This window comes from Cervus elaphus, chromosome 12, assembly GCF_910594005.1.
Source record: "Cervus elaphus chromosome 12, mCerEla1.1, whole genome shotgun sequence".
Taxonomy (NCBI): domain Eukaryota; kingdom Metazoa; phylum Chordata; class Mammalia; order Artiodactyla; family Cervidae; genus Cervus; species Cervus elaphus.
Window position 1 is genome coordinate 78,996,803 of NC_057826.1, and position 26,893 is coordinate 79,023,695.

The following is a 26,893-nucleotide window of genomic DNA, read 5'->3' on the forward strand; positions in this document are numbered from 1 at the left end:
GACAGACATGCCTGCATGCCTGCATGGTCATCTGCTACCCAGGGTCCTCCTGCCTTCTCCACTGTCACTGGAGAAGAGCCTGGAGAGGTGGCGGGAAGAGGACAGGAAGGTCACTGCACACGCTCTGGACCAGGCAGCACCTAGGCTCCGAGGGGGAAAGAGGCAAGTCAGAGGCCCCTTCGTCCTCAAAGAGTTTTCAGATCAATGAACACACGGCCCACGTGATCACAGGTCCAGAGTGGCAACACTTAACATGGGTGAAATAGCTGAAGTTTTGAGTCTCCAAATGTGGGAATGCAGGCAGGGCAGGGAGAGGCGAGGGCCATTAGGGAAGGTTCCTGCGTATCGTCAGTGAGCTGGACGTGGGTCCTGAAAGGGCTGGGTCTTGAGCAACCCCTTCCACAGCCACTGTGCACAGCTGTGTGCATCTGGGGGAAATAAGGGAGACAAAGGCTCCTATGTTGACCTTTTGGGCCCAGCCTCCAGGGAACAAGGTTGCCATAGCTTGACAGGGAGCAGCAACCTCCAGGATTTTTAGGCTGACTGCTATTTGTCGATATTTACTTGCAACCACTGCTTCTTTCTTGCCCAATATATTCTTTTTTTGTTTTCCCCTTGTCCTCCCTCTTGCCTCTGGTCTCTCTAAATATTGTTCATTGTTTTGATATTTTAAACGGCCAGAAGTGATTATGTATATTTTTATCTTGAGCTCTTTCAACTCTGATGAATCTAAATGAAATAAATGCATGATGAATAATGTGCCAAAGAGGGTGAACAGCTGCTGTTCTCTGTTCCTATGAGGGCTCCAATTGCTCCTGCAGAATAAGGGACATAGATGAGATTCCCTGGATCTTATTCAGGGAGAGGGTGGAGGAGGCCTTTCTTTCTTTCTGTTCCTGTTTTTTTTTTTTTTTTTTTTAAATCTCTCTCTTTCTCTCCTTTTCCTTCCTTCCTCCCTCCCTCTTTCCCTCCCTCTTTTTTTTTTTTTTGTCTTTCTACTTTTCTTCTGTCTCTCAAATCATTCTCATTTCTTCCTCCCTCCCTTCCTGTTTTTTCCCTCCTCCCATATTATAAAAGTATGCTTGTTATTAATACTTCAAAAATACAAACAATTAATCTTCTACCAGGCAAGCAAGGTAAAGCTTCTTCCACTATTCACAGTCCCATTCTGCAAAGGCAATCATGGTTAATAGTTGGAGTGTATCCGTCCAGATATACTTTTATCTATGTGTGTAAAATACACGTTTGGGGATTTTTCTTTTACTGAGATATAAAAAAATGAAATTTTTGTAGTTTTGAAGATTCTTTAGGTCATGGATGATTCCAGGGGTCCCTCCTCAAGTAACTTGCATTTTGAATGAGTACCAGAGTCTCTAGAGGCTAAACAGTAATAAACTGTCAAAAAAGAACCAAAATGAATTAAAAAATGAATCCAAGAGGCTCAGGAGGATGTGTAACAGATGCCAACAAACATCCCCTTTCTAGATGCTCCACATCACTCCTTATCAGAGAAATGCAAATCAAAACCACAATGAGGTACCATTACACGCCAGTCAGGAAGGCTGCTATCCAAAAGTCTACAAGCAATAAATGCTGGAGAGGGTGTGGAGATAAGGGAACCCTCTTACACTGTTGGTGGGAATGCAAACTAGTACAGCCACTATGGAAAACAGTGTGGAGATTTCTTTAAAAACTGGAAATAGAACTGCCATATGACCCAGCAATACCACTCTTGGGCATACACACTGAGGAAACCAGATCTGAAAGAGACATGTGCACCCCAATGTTCATCGCAGCACTGTTTATAATAGCCAGGACATGGAAGCAACCTAGATGCCCATCAGCAGACGAATGGATAAGGAAGCTGTGGTACATATACACCATGGAATATTACTCAGCCGTTAAAAAGAATTCATTTGAATCAGTTCTAATGAGATGGATGAAACTGGAGCCCATTATACAGAGTGAAGTAAGCCAGAAAGATAAAGATCATTACAGCATACTAACACATATATATGGAATTTATAAAGATGGTAATGATAACCCCATATGCAAAACAGAAAAAGAGACACAGATGTACAGAACAGACTTTTGGACTCTGTGGGAGAAGGCGAGGGTGGGATGTTTCGAGAGAACAGCATGTATATTATCTATGGTGAAACAGACCACCGGCCCAGGTGGGATGCATGAGACAGGTGCTCGGGCCTGGTGCACTGGGAGGACCCAGGGGAATCGGGTGGGGCGGGAGGTGGGAGGGGGGATCGGGATGGGGAATACATGTAAATCCATGGCTGATTCATGTCAGTGTATGACAAAACCCACTGCAATGTTGCGAAGTAATTAGCCTCCAACTAATAAAAATAATTGGAAAAAAAAAAAATCCCCTTTCTGCCTCAGCTCATCCTTGCCCCTGGATATCCTCCTCTTGGAAGAGGGGCCACTGTACAGAGGAACTCCACCTGGGGGCAGAAGTGCAGGAGTCCAGGTGGACTTTGGGGTCATGAGAAATTTCCTAATACAGCAGAGGCTATATCTGTCTCTGCTGTAAAAAAGAGATTTTCTCCCCCTACAACTGTAGCAATGATATAATGATGTCTGATTATTTATTTTGCAAAGCCAATTCTAAATTGTCACATTTTTCATGCTCAGAAATTTATCTGGTTGTTTTTCTGTTTGGGGGATCTGTAACCTATCCTTTAGGTCACACTTGTACCTGTCCTTTGTTGTGGAAGTTCTGAAATGACCTCTAGCCAGAAGCCAATCAAAAGTTCTGACCAAGATCCTAATATAGTTGATGACTCTGATGTAGCCTTGATCCGACAGCTGGTGTGGCATGGATGGCTGGATTCCTGCTGTGAAAATGTAAGCCCAGAGGCATTCGAAATACCCTGCACCCATTCTCGCCCTGCTCTATGCTACTTCTGCGGGCCCCCTATTCCCCACCAAACACCCAGACTGAGCCAATACTAAGCATCCCCGGCTTCTGCCCCTTCCCAGACACCTATACCCTGGTCATTCAAAGGGAGCAAGGCAAAATTTAAGGTGATGGAAAAAGAAAAATTTAAGGTCATTTTCATGAATCCTGGCAGAACAAGGTCCATAGGATAAGGATCTAAAATATTGAAACATCCTGTCATTTAAACAGGGAGTTTGCATGTAGGGGATCGAGGTGGGAAGAAGGCTTGAGATCAAGAGAAGGTGGAAAGGGAGCATGCAGGGGATGCGGTCAGCAGTTCCAAAGGATGCTGGTGAGCCCTAGGGAGGCCTAGCCTCTCTAGGCCATGCTGAGGATCCCAGGGAGGAGAGTGTGAAGGTGATGTGGCTCCCGTCCCTGTGATCTTTTTCCCCTCTCCCGTGTGACCTTGTCACATAGGCAGGATCTGTCCTGCTCCAGGCTCTGGCTCCATTTCAGGCTCCAGTCAGGAGAGGTAGAACAAGCTATTGCCCATGTTCGGAGTGTCACTATCAAGTCATCCTTCCCTCTGTTCTGCAGTTCTGGGAACTCAGCTTCTATCTTATTCCTGAGACTTGGGCCCCACCCGGTGCCCCACACTGGTAACTGAGCCCTGGTTTTGTTCCCTCTGGCAAAGGCCCTGTCTTGGTAACCCTGTTAGTTTCACTGGTGCTTGGCTACTTCTCAGGGATTAGATTTTCCCCCTTAAGTCCCAGATCAAAGCTGGGGGTCCTGTTTCCTGAACATAGAGGAAGACAGCATATCTTAAAGGGCTTCCCAGGTGGTGCTAGTGGTAAAGAATCTTCCTGCCAGTGGAGGAGATGGAAGAGACTTGGGTTCCATCCTTGGGTCAGGAAGATCCCCTGGAGAAGGAAATGGCAACCCACTCCATTTTTACCTGGAAAATCCCACCAACAGAGGAGCCTGGCAGGCTGCAGTCCATGGGGTCTCAAAAAGTTGGGTATGGCTGAGCACACACATACTCACCAGCGTATCTTAATCACTAAGAGCATAGGTTTTGACATCAAATAGGCCTGTGGTCAATAACCCTAGCTTATGGACTAGCTGTGTTACCTAGGTGAGTTATTTAACCTCTTTGAGAAAGAAAAAATGAAGCATTGTGCAGAGTCTTATGACTCCAAGTATGATCCATGGGCTGATACATCCTCACCAAGTGGGAATATGTTGTTGTTACTGTTTAGTCGCTACGTTGTGTTCAACTCTTTGCAACCCCATGGACCTTAGCCTGCCAACCTCCTCTGTCCATGGGATTTCCCAGGCAAGAATACTAAAGTGGGTTGCCATTTCTTTCTCCAGGGGTCCTCCTGCCCCAGGGATCCAACTCTGGCAGGCAGATTCTTTCCACTGAGCCACCAGGGAAGCCCTGAGCATCAGTTTTGACACCAGAGAGGTCTGTGGTAAAAAAAAAAACCCTGCCTTATGGGTTAGCTCTGTGACCTAGGTGTTTCTTAACCCCTTTTAGAAAAAAGTGAAGTACCGTGCAGAGTCTTATGACTCAAAGTATGATCCAATGGACTGATATATTTTCATCAGTAGGAGTTTGTTAGGACTACAGGATCTCAGGCCCCAACCCAGGCCTGAGTCACCTTTCTGCATTTTAACAGAATCTGCAGTCTTACAAGGCCTCCCAGGTCATTTAATGTACATTAAAGTTGGGGAAGCACTAATGTAGAGAAAAGAGCATAGGTCCAAGAAGAACTATTATTGAATTCCAGCACTAACTCTCAGTCTTAACTGTAAAATGTGGATGGTAATACCTACCCCATATACTTGGTTTAAGGATTATGTATATGAAGTTATAAAAAAAAATTGGTACAACTATTATGAAAAACAATATGGAGTTTCCTCAAAAAATTAAAAATAGAAATACCATATTATTGAGCAACCCCTTTTCTGGATATATAGCTGAAGGAAATGAAATCACTGTCTTGAAGAGATATTCACTGTAGCATTCTTCACAATAGTCAAGACATGCAAACAACTGAAGTATCCACCGTTAGATGAATGGATGAAGGATATTGTCCAGCTCTTTTTTTTTGGGGGGGGTTTACTCAACAAAGACTTTATTTTATTTATTTTTTTATTGTCCAGCTCTAAAAGAAAGAAATCTTATCATTTGTGACAATATGGATAACACTGATGGGTGTTATGCTAAGTGAAATAAACCAGATACAGAAAGACAAATACTGCATGATTTCACTTATATATGGAATCCAAAAAAGATAAACTCTTAGACTCAAGGAATAGAACGTGGTTCGCAGTCATTGGGGAGGGAGGGGAAATGTTGATCAAAGGGTACAAAGTTTCAGATATGAAGGATGTAAGCTCTGGCCATCTTACTAATGTACAGCATGGTGACTGTAGTTAAAAGTACTGTTTTGTGGAACTTCCCTGGTGGTCCAGTGGTTAAGACTCTGAGCTCCAATGCAGAAAGCAAAACTCCAACCCAGGAGCCCAGGTTCAATCCCTGGTCAGGGAATTAGATCCCACATGCCACAACTAAAGAGCTTGCATGCCATAATGAAGATCCTGAGTGCCTTACCTAAGACCCTGGGGGCAACCAAATAAGTAAACATTTGGAAAAAAAAGTACTGTTTTGTGTACTTGAAATTTGCTATGAGAGTAGATCTTTATTGTTCTAACAACAACAAAAAAAAAGGAAGGGTAACTATGTAAGGTGATAGATACATTGTTAACTTGGTTGTGTATACATACATCAATATATACATATATCAAAATATCATTTTGTAAAAATATATACAAATTTTATTTGTCAAACATTCCTCAATAAAGAAGGGGAAAAAATGGAGTTATAGGCACAGTGTCCAACAAATAGTGACTGCTCAATAAGTGGTATCTATTACTTCCACTTGCCTGCTTGGATTTCCAAACTTGTTCCAGTGCCCTCTTGTTAGAATATCTTCCTGATTCTGACTGCTTTAATAGACTGATTCCTTTTATCTGCTGCCAGCCTGGTCTGGACTTCCTTCCAGCATCTGCAATGATAATATCCCCCAGAATCTGCCCCATCTCAGTGCGCCCTGTCTAATAATTCCAGATCCCAGCTTCTTCCAGTCTGATTGTTCAACTCATGTTACTGAGAATGATAATGTTAATGGGTGCAGGCCTCACCACAGTCCAGGAATGAACATTCATTCCCGCTAATATTGATTAAGGCACAGTCCTGACTTCAGGAGCTCACAGATTACTATGGAGGGGCAAACAGGCAGTGACAGAATAGTGTGTCAGGTATTATAATAGAGGAAGTAGTAGGCACTATGATGGAAGAAATCCTCGAGCACAGAGCAAGGTCGCCTAATCTAGACTGGAGGTCAGGAAAGGTTCAGTGGAGGAAATGACTTTTAAGGTCAGACTTGAAGGATGAGCTGGAGTAGGTCAAGAAAAGGATGAGCTGGGCAGAGTGACCAGCTTGTCCAATAGCCTGAGAGGAATTGAAACATACTCAGTGTAGCTAAGGGCTTTCCCAGTAGCTCAGTGGTAAAGAATCCACCTGCCAAAGCAGGAGACACTTGTTTCATTCCCGGGTCAGAAAGATTCCCTGGAGGAAGAAATGGCAACCCACTCCAGTATTCTTGCCTGAAAAATCCCATGGACAGAGGAACCTGGAGGGCTAGAGTTCATGGGGTTGAAAAGAGTCCGAAAAACTGAGTGAGTGAGCACAATGTAGCTAAAGAATGGAAGTAACCGGGAAATACCAAAGAGGAAGAGCTTGCGAGGCAGGTGAAGGCTGGTCAAAAAGAACCTTATAAACCAAATTAAGGGAGTTTGGATTTTAATCAGGCATGGAGCCTCATTAATGTGTTTTAAGGTGGTGTTGGCATGTGTGGTGGTGGTGATGTTATATGATTTTATAGAATTGGTGATATAACTTTTCTTGGGAAAAGTGACATTGTGTTTTCAGATTCATATGCAGAGGAGATTCTAGACTTGTGGTCACAGGAATGCAGGGAACTACTTGGAGAAGCAGGGAAATAGAAATGAGAAAGGGAAGGGAGCTCAGGAGAAAGGCACCCAACAATATTTCTATAATCTATAGACTACCTTCAAAAGGTCCTACCTCCTTCTTTCCTTCTCATGCCTAGATAATTGCAATAGCACCTTACCTAGTCTTCTAGCTGCTCTTCTCAACAAATGACTGGCAGTCTCAATTTTCTAAAGCGCCATGTCTAATATATCTATCATTCATAGAAACTTCCAGGGCTCCATGTTGTCTTGGAGACAAAGCCTGAATACTTCTGACTGGCACCTAAAGACACTTTGTAAACTGGCCCCAGATTGTCCCAACTTAGCTCTTCACTTCCTGGTCTGACTGGTCCTCCATAGCACCCTCACCCCAGGCTGGACCTTCCCACCTCTCTAATGTTGTTGGAACTTCTCCTGCTTGCCCCTTCCAGGCACTGCTCAGTGGCTCTTAAAAAAAAAAACACACACACACACACAAAAAAACTATTCCACTATTAATAGAGAAATCACAAACAATATATCCAAGAATCATTTAAAAACATCATTCACTTGTGAAGCTCACAATAAATTATTATCTACTTATACATACATTGTTTCAGTAGATTCTCAAAACTGAGTAGCATATTGATAATTTTTCCATTTTCAAATGTGGAAATTCAAGTTTTTAAAGGCCTAAATAGCTCTGACTAAAGATTCAGCAATACTACAATACATATAACTAACAAAAATGTTAATGGAATGTATGAGATCCTCTGATGGTTCTTTCTAATTTGCATTTTCAGTTGAAGTATAATTGATTTACAATGTCATGTTAGTTTCAGGTGTATATCACAGTGATTCATTAATACATATATACATATACATAATCTATATTTGTATAGGTTAATAAAAAATATTGAGTACAGTTCCTTGTGCTTTACAGTAGGTCATTGTTGTTATCTATTTTGTATATAGTAGTCTCAGTGGTTCTTCTATGAAAGTACTTTTCAATTCAGCAGGGCTGTTCCTGAAACACAAACAAAACTTTGTTGAAACTATGCAAGTACTGAAATGACACACAAGATCTCCTACCCAATCACATTAACTATTTTCAATTCTCAATTTCTTTCCAAGGTGTGTTTGTGTTTCTATTTTATATATACATACAAAAATACACATAAAAATACATATATAGCATATAGGGCTGCTATGTGTACATACAGTATGTACATAATCATGCTCTAGCCATCAGAATTCCATATTTTTGCAATCTTAGATTTTCTAATTTTTACGACTGCAGACATTCCACTACTACCTATCAAGTGGAGATAATAATATTGCCCAACTTATGGGTTTACTCTGAGTATTAAACAACAAGTTAAAACAGAGACACTCAACCTTGACCATGTTGCAGAATCATACTTCTTTAATAAGAAGGCTTATTAAAATACTGTGTCTTAGGCCTTGGCCTCAGAAATCTGATTCAGTAGGACAGGGTGGGGGGCCTGAATTTGTATTCCAGGTGCTACTAGATCAAGGACCACACTTTGAAAAACCACTGAATTAGTATGTGTAAAGTGTTCAGAATAATGCCTTGCATAGAGTAAGCACTCAATGAAAACTGAAAGTGAAATTTAGTCACTCAGTTGTGTCCGACTCTTTGCAACCCCATGGACTGTAGCCCGCCGGGCTCCTCTGTTCACAGAATTCACCAGGCAAGAATACTGGAGGGAGTTGCCATTTCCTTCTCCAGGGGATCTTCCCAACCCAGGAATTGAACCTGGGTTGGGTTCAATGTCTCCTGCATTGCAGGCAGATTCTTTACTGGAATGGGTTGCCATTTCCTTCTCCAGGGGATCTTCCCAACCCAGGGATCAAACTCCCGCATTGCAGGCGAATTCTTGATGGTCTGAGCCACCAGGGAAGGATAAGCACTCAATAAATGGAGCTATTTGCTATTTCTGAGATAATATAAACTCTCCTAGTGGCTCAGATGATAAAGAATTTGCCTGCCAATGCAGGAGCCAAGGGTTTGATCCCTGGGTTGGTCAAGAAGATCCCCTGGAGAAGGAAATGGCAACCCACTCCAGTATTCTTGCCTGGAGAATTCCATGGAGAGAGGAACCTGGTGGACTACAGAGATAATATAAGAAATTTTACTTATTTGATATTTAGATTGCCTATAGTACTATAACATCTTTATTGAGACATAACTCATATACCATAAAATTCACCTTTTCACAGTGTACAATTCAGTTGTTTCAGTATATTCATAGTTTGGTAATCATCATCACTACCTAACTTTGGAACATTTTCATCACCTCAAAAAGACACCCACTTCCATTAACAATCACGCTCTAATCCTTTGCAGTTTTTTGAACTTATAATGTTTCTGTAAACATATATACATATGGTTTCTTTTTTTTGGAAAGATTTTCTCAGAACAAATTCAAAGAAACAGATTTTTGAATCAATGAGTCTGTGTATTTTCATGTATAATTACTGACTGAGTCATGAAGTGCCCAGATAATTGGTTATTATTGGACATGGACATGAACAATTGGATAATTGTCCATGATTTCAAACTATATTACAAAGCTATAGGAGTCCAAACAATATCATAATGGCACAAAAACAAACACATAGATCAATGGGACAGAATAGAGAGGCTAGAAATAAAACCACACTTGTTTGGTCAATTAATTTACTACAATAGGGAAAGGATAGTGTCTTCAACAAATGGTGTTAATAAAACTAAACAGCTACACCCAAAAGAATGAAACTAGACTCTTACATTATACACAAAATAGCTCAAAATGGATTAAAGACTTGGAGGGAAAACGTGAAACCTTACAAATTTTAGAAGAAAACAGGCAGTAAGCTCCTTAACAACAGTCTTGACAAGGAAGTTTTTGAATCTGACAGCAAAAAATAAAGGCAACAAAACAAAAATAAACAAGTGGGATTACAAGCTAAAAAGCTTTGGACAGCAAAGGAAGCCATCAACAAAATGAAAAGGAAACCTATAGAATGGGAGAAAATATTTGCTAATCATATATCTGATAAGGAGTTTACCCAAAATATTTAAAGAAATCAAACAACTTAATAACAAAAAATTACCTGATTAAAAAATGGGCTGAGGATCTGAATAGTTCACAAATTCATGTCAAAATGGAAAAATTTTCATAATACAAATCCTGATAAATGGTTTAAAAACTATTAGTTAATTGAGTAGGAGGAACTAAAGAGCCTATTGATGAAGGTGAAAGAGGAGAGTGAATTTGCAGGTGGGTGAGGTTCCTACTCCACACCACCCAGACCTGGGCTTCATCCTACTCAGGGTCTTGCTCAGGGCCAGGTGAGTGGAGACCTGTTTTGTTATCAGAATAAATGTCACCACAATTCAATTTTTTTAAAAAAAGAGAGTGAAAAAGCTGGCTTAAAACTCAACATTGAAAAAATGAAGATCATGGCGTCCAGTCCCATCACTTCATGGCAAATAGATGGGGAAGCAATGGGAAACAGTGACAGACTTTACTTTCCTGGGCTCCAAAATCACTGCAGATGGTGACTGCAGCCATGAAATTAAAAGACACTTGCTCCTTGGAAGAAAAGCTATGTTAAACCGAGACAGCGTATTAAAAAGCAAAGACATTTCTTTGCTGACAAGGGTCCATATAGTCAAAGTAGTGGTTTTTCCAGTAGTCATGCATGGATGTGAGATTTGGACCATAAAGAAGACTGAGTGCTGAAGAATTGATACTTTTGAGCTGTGATGTTGAAGAAGACTCTTGAGAGTCTCTGGGACTGCAAAGAGATCCAACCAGTCCATCCTAAAGGAAATCAGTACTGAATATTTATTGAAAGGACTGATGCTGAAGCTGAAACTCCAATACTTTGGCCATCTGATGTGAAGAGCCTACTCGTTGGAAAATACCTTGATGCTGGGAAACATTGAAGGCAGGAGAAGGGGACGACAGAGGATGAGATGGTTTGATGGCATCACCAACTCAATGGATATAAGTTAGGGCAAATTCCAGGAGATGGTGAAGGACAGGGAAACCAGGGATGCTGCAGTCCATGTGGTCGCAAACAGTCAGACACAACTGAGCGACTGAACAACAACTCTCTTATTTATAGATGAAGAGTTCAATTGAGTAGGCTATCAAGCACCTGAGCTTCCATTGTGCCTGAAACAGCAAATAAATGTTAGATGCAGAGGCAAGGGGACTGGATACTTAACTCCTGCCTTCTTTGGGAGTCCAGCAAAAGATTTGGAAACCAGAATTTTCCCACCCTAGTTGCCGAGAAATGGGAGTTATTAATTGTTTACTTTCAGAAGACTGCTCCAAGTCAGGAAATCTAATTTCTAGTCCTAGAGCAACTTGACAGTTGTGGGTAAAATTCAAGACCATTATTTCCTCTTGTAGTGCTTATTTCCCAAGGCAGATGATGCGCATACTTACTCAGTCGTGTCTGACACTTTGAGACCCCATGGGCTATAGCCTTCCAGCTCCTCTGTCCATGGAATTTTCCAGGCAAGAATACTGAGGTGGGTTGCCATTTCCACTTCCATCTCCAGGGAATCTTTCTGACCCAGGAACAGAACCTGAGTGTCTTGCATTGACCAGTGGATTCTTTACCACTGCACCACCCAGGAAGTCCTAGGCAGAGGACAGGAACAATTAATACCCAAACAGCTGACTTTACCAGACTGTAAAAACCAGGAGTGAGCTGACATATTTGAAAGTATTAAGAAAAGATGAAAAAGTTGGCTTAAAACTCAACATTCAGAAAACTAAGATCATGGCATCTGGTCCCTTCACTTCATGGGAAATAAATGGGGAAACAGTGACAGACTTTATTTTGGGGGGCTCCAAAATCACTGCAGATGGTAACTGCAGCCATGAAATTAAAAGAGGCTTGCTCCTCAGAAAAAAATCCATGACCAACCTAGACAGCTTATTAAAAAGCAGAGACATTACTTTGCCAACAAAGATCTGTTTAGTCCAAGCTATGGTTTTTCCAGTAGTCATGTATGGATGTGAGAGTTGGACCATAAAGAAGACTGAGCCTCAAAGAACTGATGCTTTTGAACTGTTGTGTTGGAGAAGACTCTTGAGAGTCCCTTGGACAGCAAGGAGATCAAACCAGTCAATCCTAAAGGAAATCAGTCCTGAATATTCATTGGAAGGACTGATGCTGAAGCTGAAACTCCAATTCTTTGGCCACCTGATGCAAAGGGCAGACTCACTTGAAAAGACCCCGATGTTGGGAAAGATCGAGGGCCGGAGGAGAAGGAGACGACAGAGGATGAGATGGTTGGATGGCATCACCGACTCAATGGACATGAGTTTGGGTAAACTCTGGGAGTTGGTGATGGACAGGGAGGCCTGTTGTGCTGCAGTCCATGGGGTCACAAAGAGTCCGACACGACTGAGCAACTGAACTGAAGATAAGATGAGCAGCGCACAATGAAATACTACGTATGCACAAGCTGGGTTTGAACCTGTGTGACCAGAAGCAAGTCATGTAAATCTAAACTGGCTTCATCTGTCAAACGTCCTCCCCTTCACATCCCCTAACTGGTAGAAGTCAGCAGCTGAGGGGGGCTTTATGCGTTGCCCCCAGGTGGTCACCATGCAGGTGAATGTGCTTATCTTCTGTGCCTAAATTCTGACTCTGGGCTTCACTGGCCCAACTCTCTTATTTGTAGATGAAAAGAGCTCAGAGGTCAAATGACTTCTCCAAGATCACACAAACGCCTTGGGGGTCTATGAAGAATCTACCGCGCCCTGCGTTGGACCACTAGCCTGGAATGGCGACTCCACAACGTGGCTACCTTCTCAGAGATAAGCTGAGGCCCGTCACCTAGCGGCAGGCACAGGCAACGCAAGGGAATTGTCTTGAAATAGACTTCGGGTACTGCGGCAGCCAAGAGCCAATACGCTCTCAGTTCGCTCAGTTAACTCCTTTTTCCCATTGGACCGCTAAAAGTGTCAGTCAATCATCTGTCGAGTTTTTACTGGCTTAACTCCACCCATTCTACTCAATCTACTAATCATATGGTTCTTTCCAAGAGCATATTTAGATGGTTAAAGCGCCTCCTAAGTCTGACGAGTTTAGCCTGCTCTTCTATTCCATTGGCTGGATCCGGCCCCTCCTCCCGTACATCCTGTTCGGAGCGGAAATGAGAGAGCCCCTCTTCCTATTGGTTTAGATTTGCAAGCGCGGTGATCTCTCAAGTCTACCCTGGCAACGTCCGCTCTCCGGAAGTACAGTTACGGAAGGGGCAGGCTTTGTGAAGATGGCGGCCCCGGTGAGTTTCGTGTGTTTGTTTCCTTGGCTTAATATTGTGGACGTTTCCTTTCTCCTCGGTGCCTGGAGGCAAATTATTGGCGCGAGGGAAGGATGGTGATAAAAATAGCTTTACCGACGCGTCCTCCCAGCCACAACCTTAGTAAGGAGACGGGACTGGAGTTAACGCTCCTTTCCAGTAACGTGAGAGGCTGGCCGGCCGTGAGGCGAGGCTGCATGGGCATCGGAGTGGGAAGGCAGGAAGTCTGGGCTGTTTGAAGGAGAGAGGGGACTTTTCCACCCCCACACCTTCCGTCTTATTATCCTGAGGAAAGAAATGACTTTTCTTTACTCTCCCTTCCACAGGAGGTGTTGGAGTCAGACCTGCCAAATGCTGTGGCACTTTTGAAAAACCTCCAGGAGCAGGTGAGTAATGCCACCCCTTTTGGAATAGATTAATTGCAAATCTTCTTTTACTTTTTTTGCCTCACCTCTAACTCTGGTGATTTGGGGCATGTGGTTTCCCTGGTGGCTCAGCGGTAAAGAACCTGCCTGCCAATGCAGGAGACGCAGGTTGGATCCCTGGGTAAAGAAGAGACCCTGGAGAAGGAAATGGCAACCCACTCCTGTATTCTTGTCTGGGAAATGCCATGGACAGAGGATCCTTGTAGGCTACAGCCCATGGGGTCGCAAATAATTGGATAGGACATAGCGACTGAGTACGCATTTGAATGACCAGATACATTAAGAGCGGGATGATCTAATGAAAACCTTTTCAGGCAACAATTCAGAGTAATTTATTTCTGCACCCAAAAGAATATAGGAAACTTCAGGAAAAAAAGCATCTGAATCAATTTCCTTTATTCCTATAGATAAGGAAACCAATGATGAGAAAGGTGATGTGATTTGCCCTTTGGGTGCCCAGCTGATATATGGTTATATATTAATAGATCTCACATTGCAAATTCAACTGTACAAAGCTGAAGTGCCCTCATGACCACTGTCCCAGTTCCCATCCCCTACCCCTAGTTTGGTAAGTCGATCTCTTTAAGAAGAGGTTGAAAGTTTTTTCTACTTTTTGAAGAAGTATCAGAAACAGCCTCTCCTGTACTTTCCCAGAACTGAAAAGAAGATGATGGTGTACTTTAGGCAGTGTCTCATATCAGTATTTTTTAGGTGGCTTGTTTAGGTTTTGTCCTTAACAGCTTACAGAGATGACTTGATTGTATCCTGATCAGGGGTTTTATTTGGATTAATTTCAGGTGATGGCTGTCACGGCACAAGTGCAAACTCTGACCAAAAAGGTTCAAGCTAAAGCTTATCCTACAGAGAAGGTAAGACATAATTGAAGAGTAAGCATCCCTTGACTTAATATTCTCAACAGTTCTGTCCGTTGTAGACTTATTGAGTGTGTTGTGTGTCCTCAGTGCTGGAGCTTTGAAGATGAATAAGATCCAGTTTCTGTGCTGAAGTCTAGCAGAGAAGGCAGGTGAAAGCAGTAGATATAAACAGTAGCGTCATGGTGAACGGCTGTGAAAACTGAGGAGTGAGATTAAATGATCAGCAAGGAGCAAAGGGAGTTATCATCTTAGAGGAGGTAGCAGGATTGTGAGGAATAAACAGGGGTCAGAGGGATGGGAAGAAATAGCATGTGCAAAAACATGAAGACCTAACGCGTGATGATATTCTGGAAAGGAGGTATGTCATATAGTGTGCTTTTTTGTACATTTTGTGTGTGTTTTGGGGGCAGGGCTAGAAAATATGACTGGAAAAGTAGTCACTCTATGAAAAGCCTTGTAGGCCAACTAAGGAGTTACTACTATATTCATTTAATCCAAAATTTTGCTAATTGGGGACATATTGCTTATTGTATATACTAAGAAAAAGTGTTGCTTGTTAATCTGTGACATACTAAGATACTGTTGATTTAAAGATGTATTCTGACTATGAAAATGATGTGTATCTTAAATACAGTGATTTTCAAATTAAGGTCTTGAAGTTTCCAAGGGATTATTGGGTGTAGGACAGTATCAAAGGACGCTCTGGATCAGTATAGAAGGAATGAGGGATCTCTGGATCCCTCATACCTGCTTGAACTGTGTTGCCTGTTTTATGTATTGAGCTTTTGTTCTAAGATATTATTTAAGCAGGACATTCCATAGGTCAGCAGAAGTATGGAAATCATTATAGTAGGTTAATAAAAGTCAGTGAAGGTTTTTAAAACACGAGATTTACAGCAGACTTGTGCTTTAGGAAGACAACTAAATGAATTTTTAATGTATCTTTTTGCCATTTCTTTCTCTTCATTCATTTTTGTTCTCATTTTTAATCTTCGCTTCTTGTTTTGTTTTTGTCTTATACGCTTGTAACCCATACACTTGTAACTCATAAACTTGACAATGCCCAAGCATGTCAAAAGATCCTGTTTCTCACATTCTTGGCTGTCTTTATTTTGGGTATAATGCTTTTATGCATTTTAATGCCTTTTTGAGATGAGCTGCTCATATGTATCTTAGATCACTATATATTTATTCATTGAACAGATATTTATTAACTTAGAGAATCAAAGACCTTTATTAGGTGTTTTATAGGCTACAAAGTATTTTCCCATCTTATTTGAGTCTCATGTTACATATTATAGATGAGGAGACAAAGGTCATAATTTACCCAATATTTGACTGTTGAATGACTAATTCAAGAGTTGAGCTCAGCTTGTCTGTCTTTAAATGCTTTGCTCGTCCTCCTTGTAACATGCTAGTGTTGACCTCAAGCATGTTGGTTTACGGATACTCAGGGCTTGGGTGTTGGAGTCAGACTGAGTTTGAATCCCAGCTCTACTCCTATTACTGTGTTATCTTGGGCAGAGATTATTTAACCTGTCTGAAGTAGGTCTTCCAAGGGCTGTGGAATTTTTCAGTTTTATTTTATGCAGTCACAGTGACTTTTTTTTTTTTTCCTATAACTATACCTTAAGTCTGCTTACACAAGTTACTTTTTTATTTAAAAGAATGCACTTACAATTTATGATTAGCAAATCATAATACACTTCTTTGGCGGTGGACTACCCTGTGCAGCATGTGGAATCTTAGTTCCCTGACCAGGGACTGAACCCATGGCCCCTGCAGTGGAAACGCAGTCTTAATCACTGGACCACCAGGGAAGTCCCTATAATAATTTCTAATTGTTAGAAAGTTGAAAAGATACATAAAATCAAAAAGAAGAAAATTAAACATTAGTGTAATCACCATTCTGAGATAACCACTGGGGTACATTTAAAAATGTTGTTTGTTATAAAAGTAACATGTGCTTGATGGAAAATCAGTTTTTTAGTACTCTCCATTTCTTCCTTTTGCTCATCTTCATTCCCAGGGGTAGCAGTTGCTAATTGTATTATCTTCATTTTTCTATACATGTAAAATATGTATATCATACTTCTCCCCTCCTCAATTTGAACCACATTATTCACTCTTTCTACTTAGGTAGAAAGTGTGTTGACATAGAATTAAGTCCATGTCAGTATGTATAGAGATCATTGTTTTTACCTGTAATGTATAATTTCATCATATGGGGATAAAATCATATATTCACTGTGTGTGGTATATATTCACTGTAGGGATACAACAATCACTATAAAATCATAGTGACTGTTTTGGTTAAATTAATTTAAAATTCAGCCCTGTGTGGAGATATTTTTGATTGTCACAACTTGAGGGGTGGGATCAGTGGTAGAGGTCAGGGCTGCTGTTGAACATCCTCTAGTCCTCCTCTGTTCATTGTAGATTGAACAGTGCTCCACAGCAAAGAATTATCTATCCTCAAATAGCAGTAGCCCTTGAGTTTGAGAAACCTTGCTATAGTGATCTTGGGGTATACTTTATTGATTTTCCTGCTCTTCCTGTCTTCCATAATTTTGTGAGCTTTGCTTCTGTCATGTTAGCATAATTTTCTCTGTGGCCGTTTTAGGTATAGCCACTTCCTTGAGACTACTCTAGATACCTTACGTGAACTGCTTGGAAAAAACTTGAACTTGGAAAAAATTATCCAGTTTTCCGTAGTCTCTCTCTCATTCTCTGGTTAAAACTGAATTTGCTTCTTATGATTCAACTCAGGGTCTCAGCCTTTTGGAAGTAAAAGATCAGCTGTTGCTCATGTACCTCATGGATTTGAGCCATCTCATCCTGGACAAAGCCTCGGGAGGTTCTCTTCAGGGACATCCTGCAGTTTTGAGACTGGTGGAGATTCGCACGGTACAAAGCATTTGGCATCTTACGGGCTCTAGGTTGCTAAATCCTGAACTCCAGAACTGTGACATGATCACTTTCATTTAAGTGGGTGTTCTCATGTTCCCTGGGTTGGGAAGATCCCCTGGAGAAGGGAGTAGCAACCCACTCCAGTATTCTTGCCTAGAGAATTCCATGAACAGAGTAACCTGATGAGCTACAGTCCATGGGATCACAAAGAGTCAGACAGGACTGAGCAACTAACACTTTTATTTTTTTTCATTTTTCTCATGTTTAATGAGGAAACCAAATGGAGAAAAAGCATTTTTGTTTTCATTTGCTCTACTTTTTGCATATTTTAGGGGCTTTATCTGGAAGCTTAAAATAGAAACTTTTGGTATGTGCTTATTTAGGGGAAGGACATGTAATGTTATTTAACCACATTTTAGGTTTTGGAAAAGCTTCGTCCTTTGGACCAAAAACTGAAGTATCAGATTGACAAACTGGTCAAGACTGCAGTGACAGGCAGCCTCAGTAAGTAGCGGAAACTGTAAGGTTTTCTGGGGACCATTCAAAAAGTTCCAAGTCTTTTAAAATCTCTTGAATCTTCTATTGTAGGTGAGAATGACCCACTCCGTTTTAAGCCTCATCCCAGCAATATGATGAGCAAGGTAAGAGGCCGCAGTACGCTGGTTTTCCTGAGGGACCTAAACCTGGGTGAACCTTGTGCTCCTGGACCTCCTGGGATTTCTCTTATTACTGTTGACGCCCAGCTTGTACCTAAGAGTGTTGAATGTGAGATTCCCCTTTCTCCCTCTGGTTTGTATTCCCACTTTCCCAGGTACTTCAGCTTTCGATTTCCTTGTCACTGATTTGACTGACTCTTCCTAAGTTTGTGGACATTATGTTCCTCTTGTAGTTGAGCTCTGAGGATGAGGAGGAAGATGAAACAGAGGAAGGCCAGTCTGGGGCTTCAGGGAAGAAATCGGGAAAAGGAACAGCTAAGAAATACGTCCCACCACGCTTGGTCCCAGTGCATTATGGTATGAACTGTGACTGCTGCTTCCTCTGTGTGAATTGTGTTTCTCTTCTCTGTTCTGGGATAACCCTTGCTGATTTTTAATCACACAGATGAAACAGAAGCTGAGCGGGAGAAGAAGCGCCTAGAACGAGCCAAGAGACGGGCGTTGAGCAGCTCTGTCATTCGTGAGCTAAAGGAGCAGTACTCAGATGCTCCGGAAGAAATCCGAGATGCTCGGCATCCTCATGTTACTCGCCAGAGTCAGGAGGACCAACACAGGTGCAGTTAGAAGTTGTTTCTACGCTGTAGGGACTTGTCCTTTTGTTTTGAATGAATATGATTAATCTGATTCCAAGAGAACCCATGTTATCTAGGAAATGGAGTACTAAACTTGGGTTAATGATTTCTAAGAATTAGAGTTTTGAAGTACAGAATGGGGACTGGGGGGAAAATGTTCCCCCCCAAGCTGTTCAAGCTGAGCAAATGCTTCATGGAGAAAAAAATATGCATTGCCACTGACTAAGGCTTTAAAGTTCTGTTTCACTATCCCTGCTCTTTTTTTTGTGAAGAAAGCAAGAAAATCAGGTTCTTAGATAAGTTCAGGGAAGAAAAGTAGAAAAGCAATTGTTGAACACAGATTTGTCAACTTTGCCTAGGTGTCAATCTCTACAGTCGATAGATTTCAGTGAGAAGGTCCGTGTAGGGGATCCTATTTATGAAGCTGGAATACAAAGAGTTTTATATAATAATTGAGATATTCCTGTGGATGGGCTGTGAGTTCATTTCTGGGGCGGGGGGGGGGGGGGAGGAAGTTTTAGCACAAAGAGCATTTCATTGAACGTTGAGTAGTGAGCATATAGTATCACCTCACCAAATACTATAGTGATTAGCTCTGAAATTTCTTGAGAACTGTCTATATGATGTCTGAGTAAACACCTGGGCCAGGTTCTTGGCTGCAGTTTTCTACCTCAGTGAACTGAGTATGCTGGAAGCTGTCTGTGTTTCTTCTCAGGATTAACTATGAGGAGAGCATGATGGTGCGTTTAAGTGTCAGCAAGCGGGAGAAAGGACGGCGGAAACGAGCAAATGTCATGAGCTCACAGCTTCATTCCCTCACGCACTTCAGTGACATCAGTGCTCTGACAGGAGGAACCCCTCATCTTGACGAGGTGAGGTGCAGATCCAGTGGTGGGAGGTGACCTTCACGCTCACAGCTAAGTGTATGTGGGCTTATTACCACGAGGAACTTGGAAAGGGACACTAGTACTTGAAAGCACACAGCCATTCCTTCCCTTCTCCGTGCATCTCCAGGATCAAAATCCTACTAAGAAGCGGAAGAAGATACCTAAGAAAGGTCGGAAGAAGAAAGGTTAGTGAATGGCTCAGACTTGGGTGATCAAGTGCAGCATGGGCTTTATAAATTGAGATACCAGCTCTAGATTTGCCATTCTAGTTCTTACAAACCTCTATAGTATCTCTTCCATACTGGGCATTAATCTCTTTAGATGTAGGCCTTTATTTTTTTCTTTTCCAAGGTGAAAATCAGTAAATTCACAAAAGAGACTTCTGGATTCTCTCTCTGAAGTCCCCATAGCTCCTGTGCAGGCTTGCTTACGAAAATATAAAAGCATCACTTGAAGGAACCGTTACCTAATGTCAGTTTCCTTCCTACTTCTAGTCTTTTTTCCTGGGAGGATACAGAGTACTGCTGAGGGGACCCATTCCTAAGGAGCCCTTTTCTCTAGATGGTCTTTTTTTCTGTCTCTTCGGTTTTTCCCAACTGTCCTTTGCCTCATTCTTGGTTTCCCTTCCTTTCAGGTTTTCGGAGGCGGCGGTGATTATGGTTGTACATACTTAATTTATTTTTGTCATCCGGGATACTTCTAATTTCATTGTATGTAGGTTTTTTCTTTGGAATTAATCATTTACTCCAGACATGTGGAAAGATCTGTATTAATAAAATTGATTTTACTTAACGAATTGAAGCCCCTTTTGCACATGTATTATATGACTGGAATCACTGGGTGTGGGTATTTTTGGTGAGAGCGTGATGGAAAAGGGAAAGAGGAGATTTTGGGGGGAATAAGAAAGTTTGGCTTTATATGGTTTTCTTTGATAAATACTTTCCCCAGAAAGGAGAAATTGGCTATTTAGTCAAAAAGTATTGAGATATTAGTGTTAATACATTCTTTTCACCGCCATGTTGCCTCAAGTTCCTGTATGATTTATTGTAATGATAATACAGATAATCTGAAATATATGTACATTTTAAGATTTATTATGTATCTTACGGGAATCCCCAGGTGACTCAGTGGTAAAGAATACGCCTGCCAATGCAGGAAATATGGGTTCAATCCCTGCATCAGGAAAGATCCCCTGGAGGAGGAAATGGCAACCCGCTCCAGTATCTTTGCCTGAGAAATTCCACGGACAGAGAAACGGGCACAGTCCATGGGGTGGTAAAGAGTCTGTCACGACTGTGCACTCAGGCAGTGTATCTTGTTGACCACCAGATGGCATTAGTGGTTCAGAAAACCTTTGTTTTTCACTGTAATCAAATACTATTAAATGGAACCTTTTTCTCATTACCAAGAGTTATTCTTGTCTCCACTTCTCTGAATGTTTTTCTTTTCTCTAAAACAGCATGGAAATAGGGCAGTCCTTAGGTCCGTTATTGAGAGAGTGTATCTAGAGAAAATAGAGTGAATAAGAGGAGTGTAAGGAATCAGTGTAGTCTTAACGGTTTTCTGACTTGTTGATGCTCCTTCAACAAAGGCTTCAGTTACCAGTTAGTAAAGCCCAGTCCTTTTACAAAGACCTTGTGAAATAATGCCAACAAGCAGGCAGGCAGAAAACTCCTACAGACCAAAAGAATGAAATCCTGCAGACATCAGCCCAAGTCAGGAGACTGGTAGAAGTTACATATCTGAGATTTTATATTTGATTCAAAGAATGACTTCTGTTAGTGAGAGATCCCTCTGGCCTTGGATAATACAGAAAATGAAAAGAGGAATGGGAAGGGAGTTGAGCCTATAGAAATAATTCCTTGGAATTAATGATGTGTCATGGAGAGGGATATAATTTGGATCACTATGTCACTAAAACCTTGTTGATTCTAAGTCCTATGAATTTGGACTTACATTGGTCTGCCCAATTGGGGCAGGGTTTGCTTTCAGTCAGCTGTAGCTTGGTAGAAAGTGGTTAAGAGAGACAGTCTAGTACTGTCTTCTGTTAACTCTGTGATCTTCTGCAAAGACTTGACATCTCTGGCCTTTAGTTTCCCTCAGTTGAAAAATAAATGTATTAGACTGAATCTGAGATTTCCTGCAAACCAAGGAGCCTAGAGCAGTTTCTTATGGATACCAAGATGCACTTACTGCTGGGGTCTCTGACTTAGTCCCTGGCAGGTCTGAGCAAGTCTGATGTGCTCAGAGCCTGCCTTTTTCCTTTCTGGCTGAACTAATTGGACAAGAGGTTAGGACCACAATATTCTCTTTTAGGACTAGCTATTGCATTTGCTTCTAATTTGTTAAGATTTTTGGATTGTGGGAACTACCAAGGGAAAGGAAGTGCTCTTTTTGTTTGTTTTTTAAGGTCGGTCTTTGTGTTATATAGTGAACTGAGTGTTCATCATAATGAGACAACTGAGACACTTGGGTTATTTGTCCAAGGTTATGTTGCTGATGAGCCAGTGTTTTGGTAAATAGAGAAGCGTGGCCAAGTGTCCTGGGTTTATGAACGTCTTCAGGGTTTTGTTTTTCTTCTTTTTTCCTTAAAAGGGGGAGGGGCAGGTAGTTTATGACCTCTAGGTTTCTCCTCCTCACTGTACCATTTCTATTCAAGACCTTGCCTTCAAAGAAATCACAAGTTCCAGACACTATTCTGGCCTTTTTGTATTACAGGAGTGAACTGAACACACAGAAATCCCTGCCTTTGTGGATCTTATATTAATTCAATCCAGTCTTTAATCTCAGGAAATCTTGTTATCCCTGGCCTTCTAGATGACAGGCGCTATTTGAAAGAGGTTTCCAACCAAAAACTTGAGTAATTTCCGACAATATTTTCACTAGAGTTATCAAACAATGTTTAAAGTACATTGTTGACAAAATTTTTCGTGGAATCTCACCCTGTAAAACAGACATAATTGAGGTTCCTTTGAAGTGGGAATGAGGGGTACTAGAGCTTCGTGTTCTCATGGCCCACTTCTCCCACGATTTCTGGGGAGCTCCTAGGAGCCTTTAGAACTCCATAGCATGTAGTTTCAAAATCACTTTTATAGTAGTATGGCAAGGAAGCTAAGAATTAAGATTTTAGGGTTTCTTTATGGCTGTCATTTGCTTTTCTTTTTTCCCTTCTTCCTATTCAGATTTAGTTCTCTGGTCAGACCACATGAATGTCAGATCTCATCAGTGCAAAGAATGCATCACTCCAGCATTCACTAAGTGAGGTGTATCATCAGTGCACATGAGCACTTGTTCAGTTTTATCATGTGGTGTCTGTTAAAAATGTGAAGGATCCTTCCTCCCTAGAAGCACAGCAGATACCACTGATCACATCTCTCTCCCCTCCCTCTGCAGACCTTTTGCATTCTCTCATTCTTTCCACCCTATCTCCCATCCGACCTCCAGGTCTCTTTGGTTGGGGGGTGGGGGGGCTTTCCTTCTCAGTGCTTGGTTTCTCCCTGGGGGTCTCTAATGATAGTTGGAATTTCAGGGCAGTGCTGGGTGGAAACAGCTGAGTGAGTTCATTGCCCCCATGGAGGGAGCGGTACTCCAGCAAGAGAAAACTCTTTCTCCAGTTCTGATAAATACTTCAGCATCTCTGCCTTAGTATTGTCATCTGAAGGGGAGGGAAGAGGGTTTGATCAAGGCCTGTTTTTGCCTCTAAAGCTTTGTTTTGTAATGATTTTATGAGGGCTTGGGAAATGTCTTTCAGGAGTATGCAGCAGTCTTAATGAATACCTTACTAGTAGAATATGTTTATGAGGACTCCATAACATCCTTTTTCAGCACCATGGAGAGCTCAAGCCTTTTCATCGTGTTCCTTGCCTTGGGTTGGTGGAAGGTACAGAGCTGAACCAATCCACTGAGCTGCTTGGTGTAGACCTGCCCTTTTGCATAGCCCAGTTTATCTGTTCAATCTCCAGTTCTGATTGGTATGGATTCAGTGAGAGGCAGCAGCATTCCTGAGTGTCCCCATACTCCCTGCAATCTATTAGGTGTGTAAACCTCAGATTCATGTTGAGACTTACCCAAGGATTTGTCTAACTTGATAGTGGCATATGAGTGAAATCCTGCCTTCTACTCTATTGGTAACATAATTCATATTGTGATACACAGGGTTTTTTAACAGCCCTTGAGAAAAACTCTCACCCCTACTTTTCTTTGCTTCCAGACCCCTGAGGAGACTTGAAGTTGCTTTTCATTCCTTGGGTTTGGGCTCTTTTTCTGCCTCTGCATGGAGAAAGGCATCATTGCTCTGGCTCTCTGCCCAGTCTCGCTTTTGTATTTCTTTGATCTCATTGTTCAGAGGGTCTCAGAGAAGCCCCAAGAGCCATGCCTTTGCATGTTTAAGCTATTGATGCTTTTGAAATAACAGAGCGCCACTGTGTAAGAAGTGTATTAAAGGTCTATCTTGAACAAATTTGGGTCAATAGGTGGCAGTAGTCTACCTAGTCCTGAGGCCCTGACACCCCCTGAGCACATTTGATGGCCATTATATTTAAGGTTGTGAGAAAGGAGGTCACATTGAAATAAAAATGGGGAGAAAAGCAATCCCTTTTGGTGGGATCTGGGAAAGGCTGAAATGTACCAGCTTACTTCTGTGGGGTGTTGTGTATCAGCTGTGAAGGGCACTGGTAGGAAAGAGCGGGGCCTCAGATTAGGAGTGTGAGGTGGGTACTAGGGCGTCTCAGAGCTAGAGTGAGACTGTGTTCAGTGAGGACCCGTGCTGAAAGGACTGAGTCTAGGGCTAGGGGAGTAGGGAGGGAGAGGTGGAGGAGGGAGGGGCAGAGCTGTGCGAAGGGACCACAGAAAGGGTGGGCTCTGATGGGGAGGACTGCGGGGGGAGGGGGAGCAGCAATCCTGAGCCCACGTCGTGGGGGAGGGGCGGGGAGCTACTGGTCGGTGCTTCCGCTGCATTGGCTCCCCTCCCCCACACTTTCCCCCACACTTTCCGAGGAGCCAGAGCAATGCTGGCAAATCTGTCTTCATGTATTTATTATTATTAAAAATATGAAGGGTCCTTCCTCCCTGAAAGCACAACAGATCACGTTTTCTCTCTCCCCTCCCTCTGCAGAGCTTTGGCATTCTCTCTCATTCTCTTCCACCCTTGCCCGGTCCCCCACCCCACCCCAGGCCTGTTCGGTGGGGGACCCTTCCCTTCCCTTCTCAGAGCTCAGTGGTCCCTGCGGGTTTCTAATGACGGTTGGGAGTTTCAGGGCAGCGCTGGGAGGAAGCAGCTGAGTGAGGGGCGGCCAGTGCCCCAGGGAGGGAGCTGCACTCCAGCCTCTAGTGGGGAAAGGAAGTCACTTGGAAATAAAGAGAAAACCCTTTCTCCCGCTAATGAAGGGAGAAGCAGGTGCACACGCTGCCTTCAGTACCTGGCATTCCTCCTCCTCCTCACCCTTCTCTTGTCTACTGTTTGAATTCTGAGAGGGAAACCTCCTTGGAATGGAAAAAGCCAGGAGTTCTCTGTCTGTGCCCACCGCCCCCCACACCCGCCCGCCCCTTGTTAAATCCCTGTCTTCCCAGGAGAGCCGCATAGAATGTATTCTTGTAGCCGACGTGTTGTGTTACTGAGAGGCTTGAAGGGCAGAAGCCGTGGCTTCTCCCGCCCCACCTGCACCCCAGGCTCGCGCGTCCAGGCGGGGGGCCTCTTTTGTTGCTGTCTGTAGCCCTCCGCCATGCCCATAGGTGGTGCTGCTGTTGCTCTGCATGGAGGGGCCTCCCCACCCACGGCGCCCTCCCCCTTCTCCCAGCTCTCTACTGCCTGATTGTTATTCCACCAGCGTCTCCTCTACTGTTCCCTTCCTCAAATTAATTTTGTGGCGCTCTTTTTTCCGCAGTGCCATCTTCTTCCCCTCCCCCCCCTGCTCCAACTCCCTTGCTTTCTCTGTCTCTATTTCTCTCTCTGTCTGTCTGCAGGATTTTCATCTCATTCCCCCATCTCAGACCACACTTCCTTACTCCCTTTATTTCTCTCTATCTCTTCTGCCCTTGGGCATCTTTCAGAGGACTCTCCTAATGAAAAGGGGCCATAGTGAGGGTGGGTTAGAAAAGGGCAGCGTGGAGGAGCTCATGGGTCAGTGTTGAGGGCCAGGTCAAGGGAGGGCCAGAGAATGCATGGGAAAGGGGAAGGAAAGATGCCCTGTGCTGTTCAGATCTGTTCAGGGCCTGGATTTTAAATAGAGTTCACCTGACAAGGGACACTGTATTATCTGAATCTATAAAGTTTAGTTCCACGTGCTGGGAAAAGGAGATGAGGAGTCATACGAATTCAGATTATAAGGGCTTCATCCAAAAACTTTTGGTTTAGATGGCTAAGGATAGCTGTGTGTTTGTTATCCTATATTTTATAGAATCTGGGGAAAAGCTACGCCCTAAAACCTGTTCTATGGTCCTTAGGAAATGTCCTGTTTTTGATCTTTTGAGTCCTGTCCTCACCAGGGCAGCTGTTAGGCCTACTTGATGGGTACCCTGGCTGGTCACTACTGAGTACAGTTCTGACTGCAGGATCTCATTTTTGTCTTGGTACTACTTCCTCCTGTCATTCCATGTCTGTCCTTTATCTCAGCCAAGTTTATGGGGTTGCCCCACTCAGCCATAACCTTTCCAGAATATAATCCAGAATCACCAGACTGTCCCCTCACTCTTGCACCGCCTTGCTTCTCAACTTTATTTGGAGACCACTCATTCAGTGTGTGACCAAAACAGTCCCTCAGCTAGCCAGCACTGTTGTTGGTTGTAAGGTTACCCAATTTCTAAGATGGCTCATTTTCCACTTACTGAGTTATTTTGGTGGATCAAAAGCATCTGGTAGCTCCCTGGAAAAATACTATTGAGTCTTTGCCTTGTGTATGACCTAGGAATTATCCACAAGTTGGATGGTGTGGCCTCTTTCCTTCATTCCCGGGTGGGAAGAGATCTTAGTTTAAATGGCACCCTCAGAATGACTGGCTTCTATTTCCCATGCTTGTGTGTGTCAAGACTGACTCCTGGACTACGGACAAAGGCAGCGTTTGCCTGCAAGGCAGAGCCCTAGAAAGAGCCATAGTGCAAAACTCCACATCCTTCATGTTACTGCCTGTGATTTGGAGGTACCTATGGAAACCTCTGCCTGCCTTTACCCCCTTCCTGAGGCGTGTATGTCGGTGGAGGCAAATGGACCAGTGGTCTCTTTGTTTCCTCAGCTCATTTT

The 26,893-nt window shown here is 42.7% G+C and overlaps 1 protein-coding gene and 1 non-coding gene across 2 annotated transcripts; both read left to right on the plus strand.

The window, feature by feature from the left end:
• The first annotated feature begins 5,362 nt into the window (after window positions 1-5,362).
• On the plus strand, window positions 5,363-5,453 carry TRNAW-CCA. Its single transcript is given in 2 exon segments — window positions 5,363-5,399; window positions 5,419-5,453. It is a non-coding gene; the product is annotated as a tRNA-Trp (tRNA).
• A 7,707-nt stretch (window positions 5,454-13,160) lies between these two features.
• Window positions 13,161-20,455, plus strand: NGDN (neuroguidin). The gene is made up of 11 exons (XM_043920876.1): window positions 13,161-13,256; window positions 13,601-13,660; window positions 14,497-14,568; window positions 17,344-17,481; window positions 17,904-17,988; window positions 18,073-18,125; window positions 18,374-18,497; window positions 18,586-18,754; window positions 19,488-19,644; window positions 19,787-19,844; window positions 20,294-20,455. Exons 1-11 carry the CDS (start codon window positions 13,245-13,247, stop codon window positions 20,311-20,313), a joined length of 948 nt encoding a protein of 315 aa, XP_043776811.1. The 5' UTR covers window positions 13,161-13,244; the 3' UTR covers window positions 20,314-20,455.
• The last annotated feature ends 6,438 nt before the right edge of the window (window positions 20,456-26,893 follow it).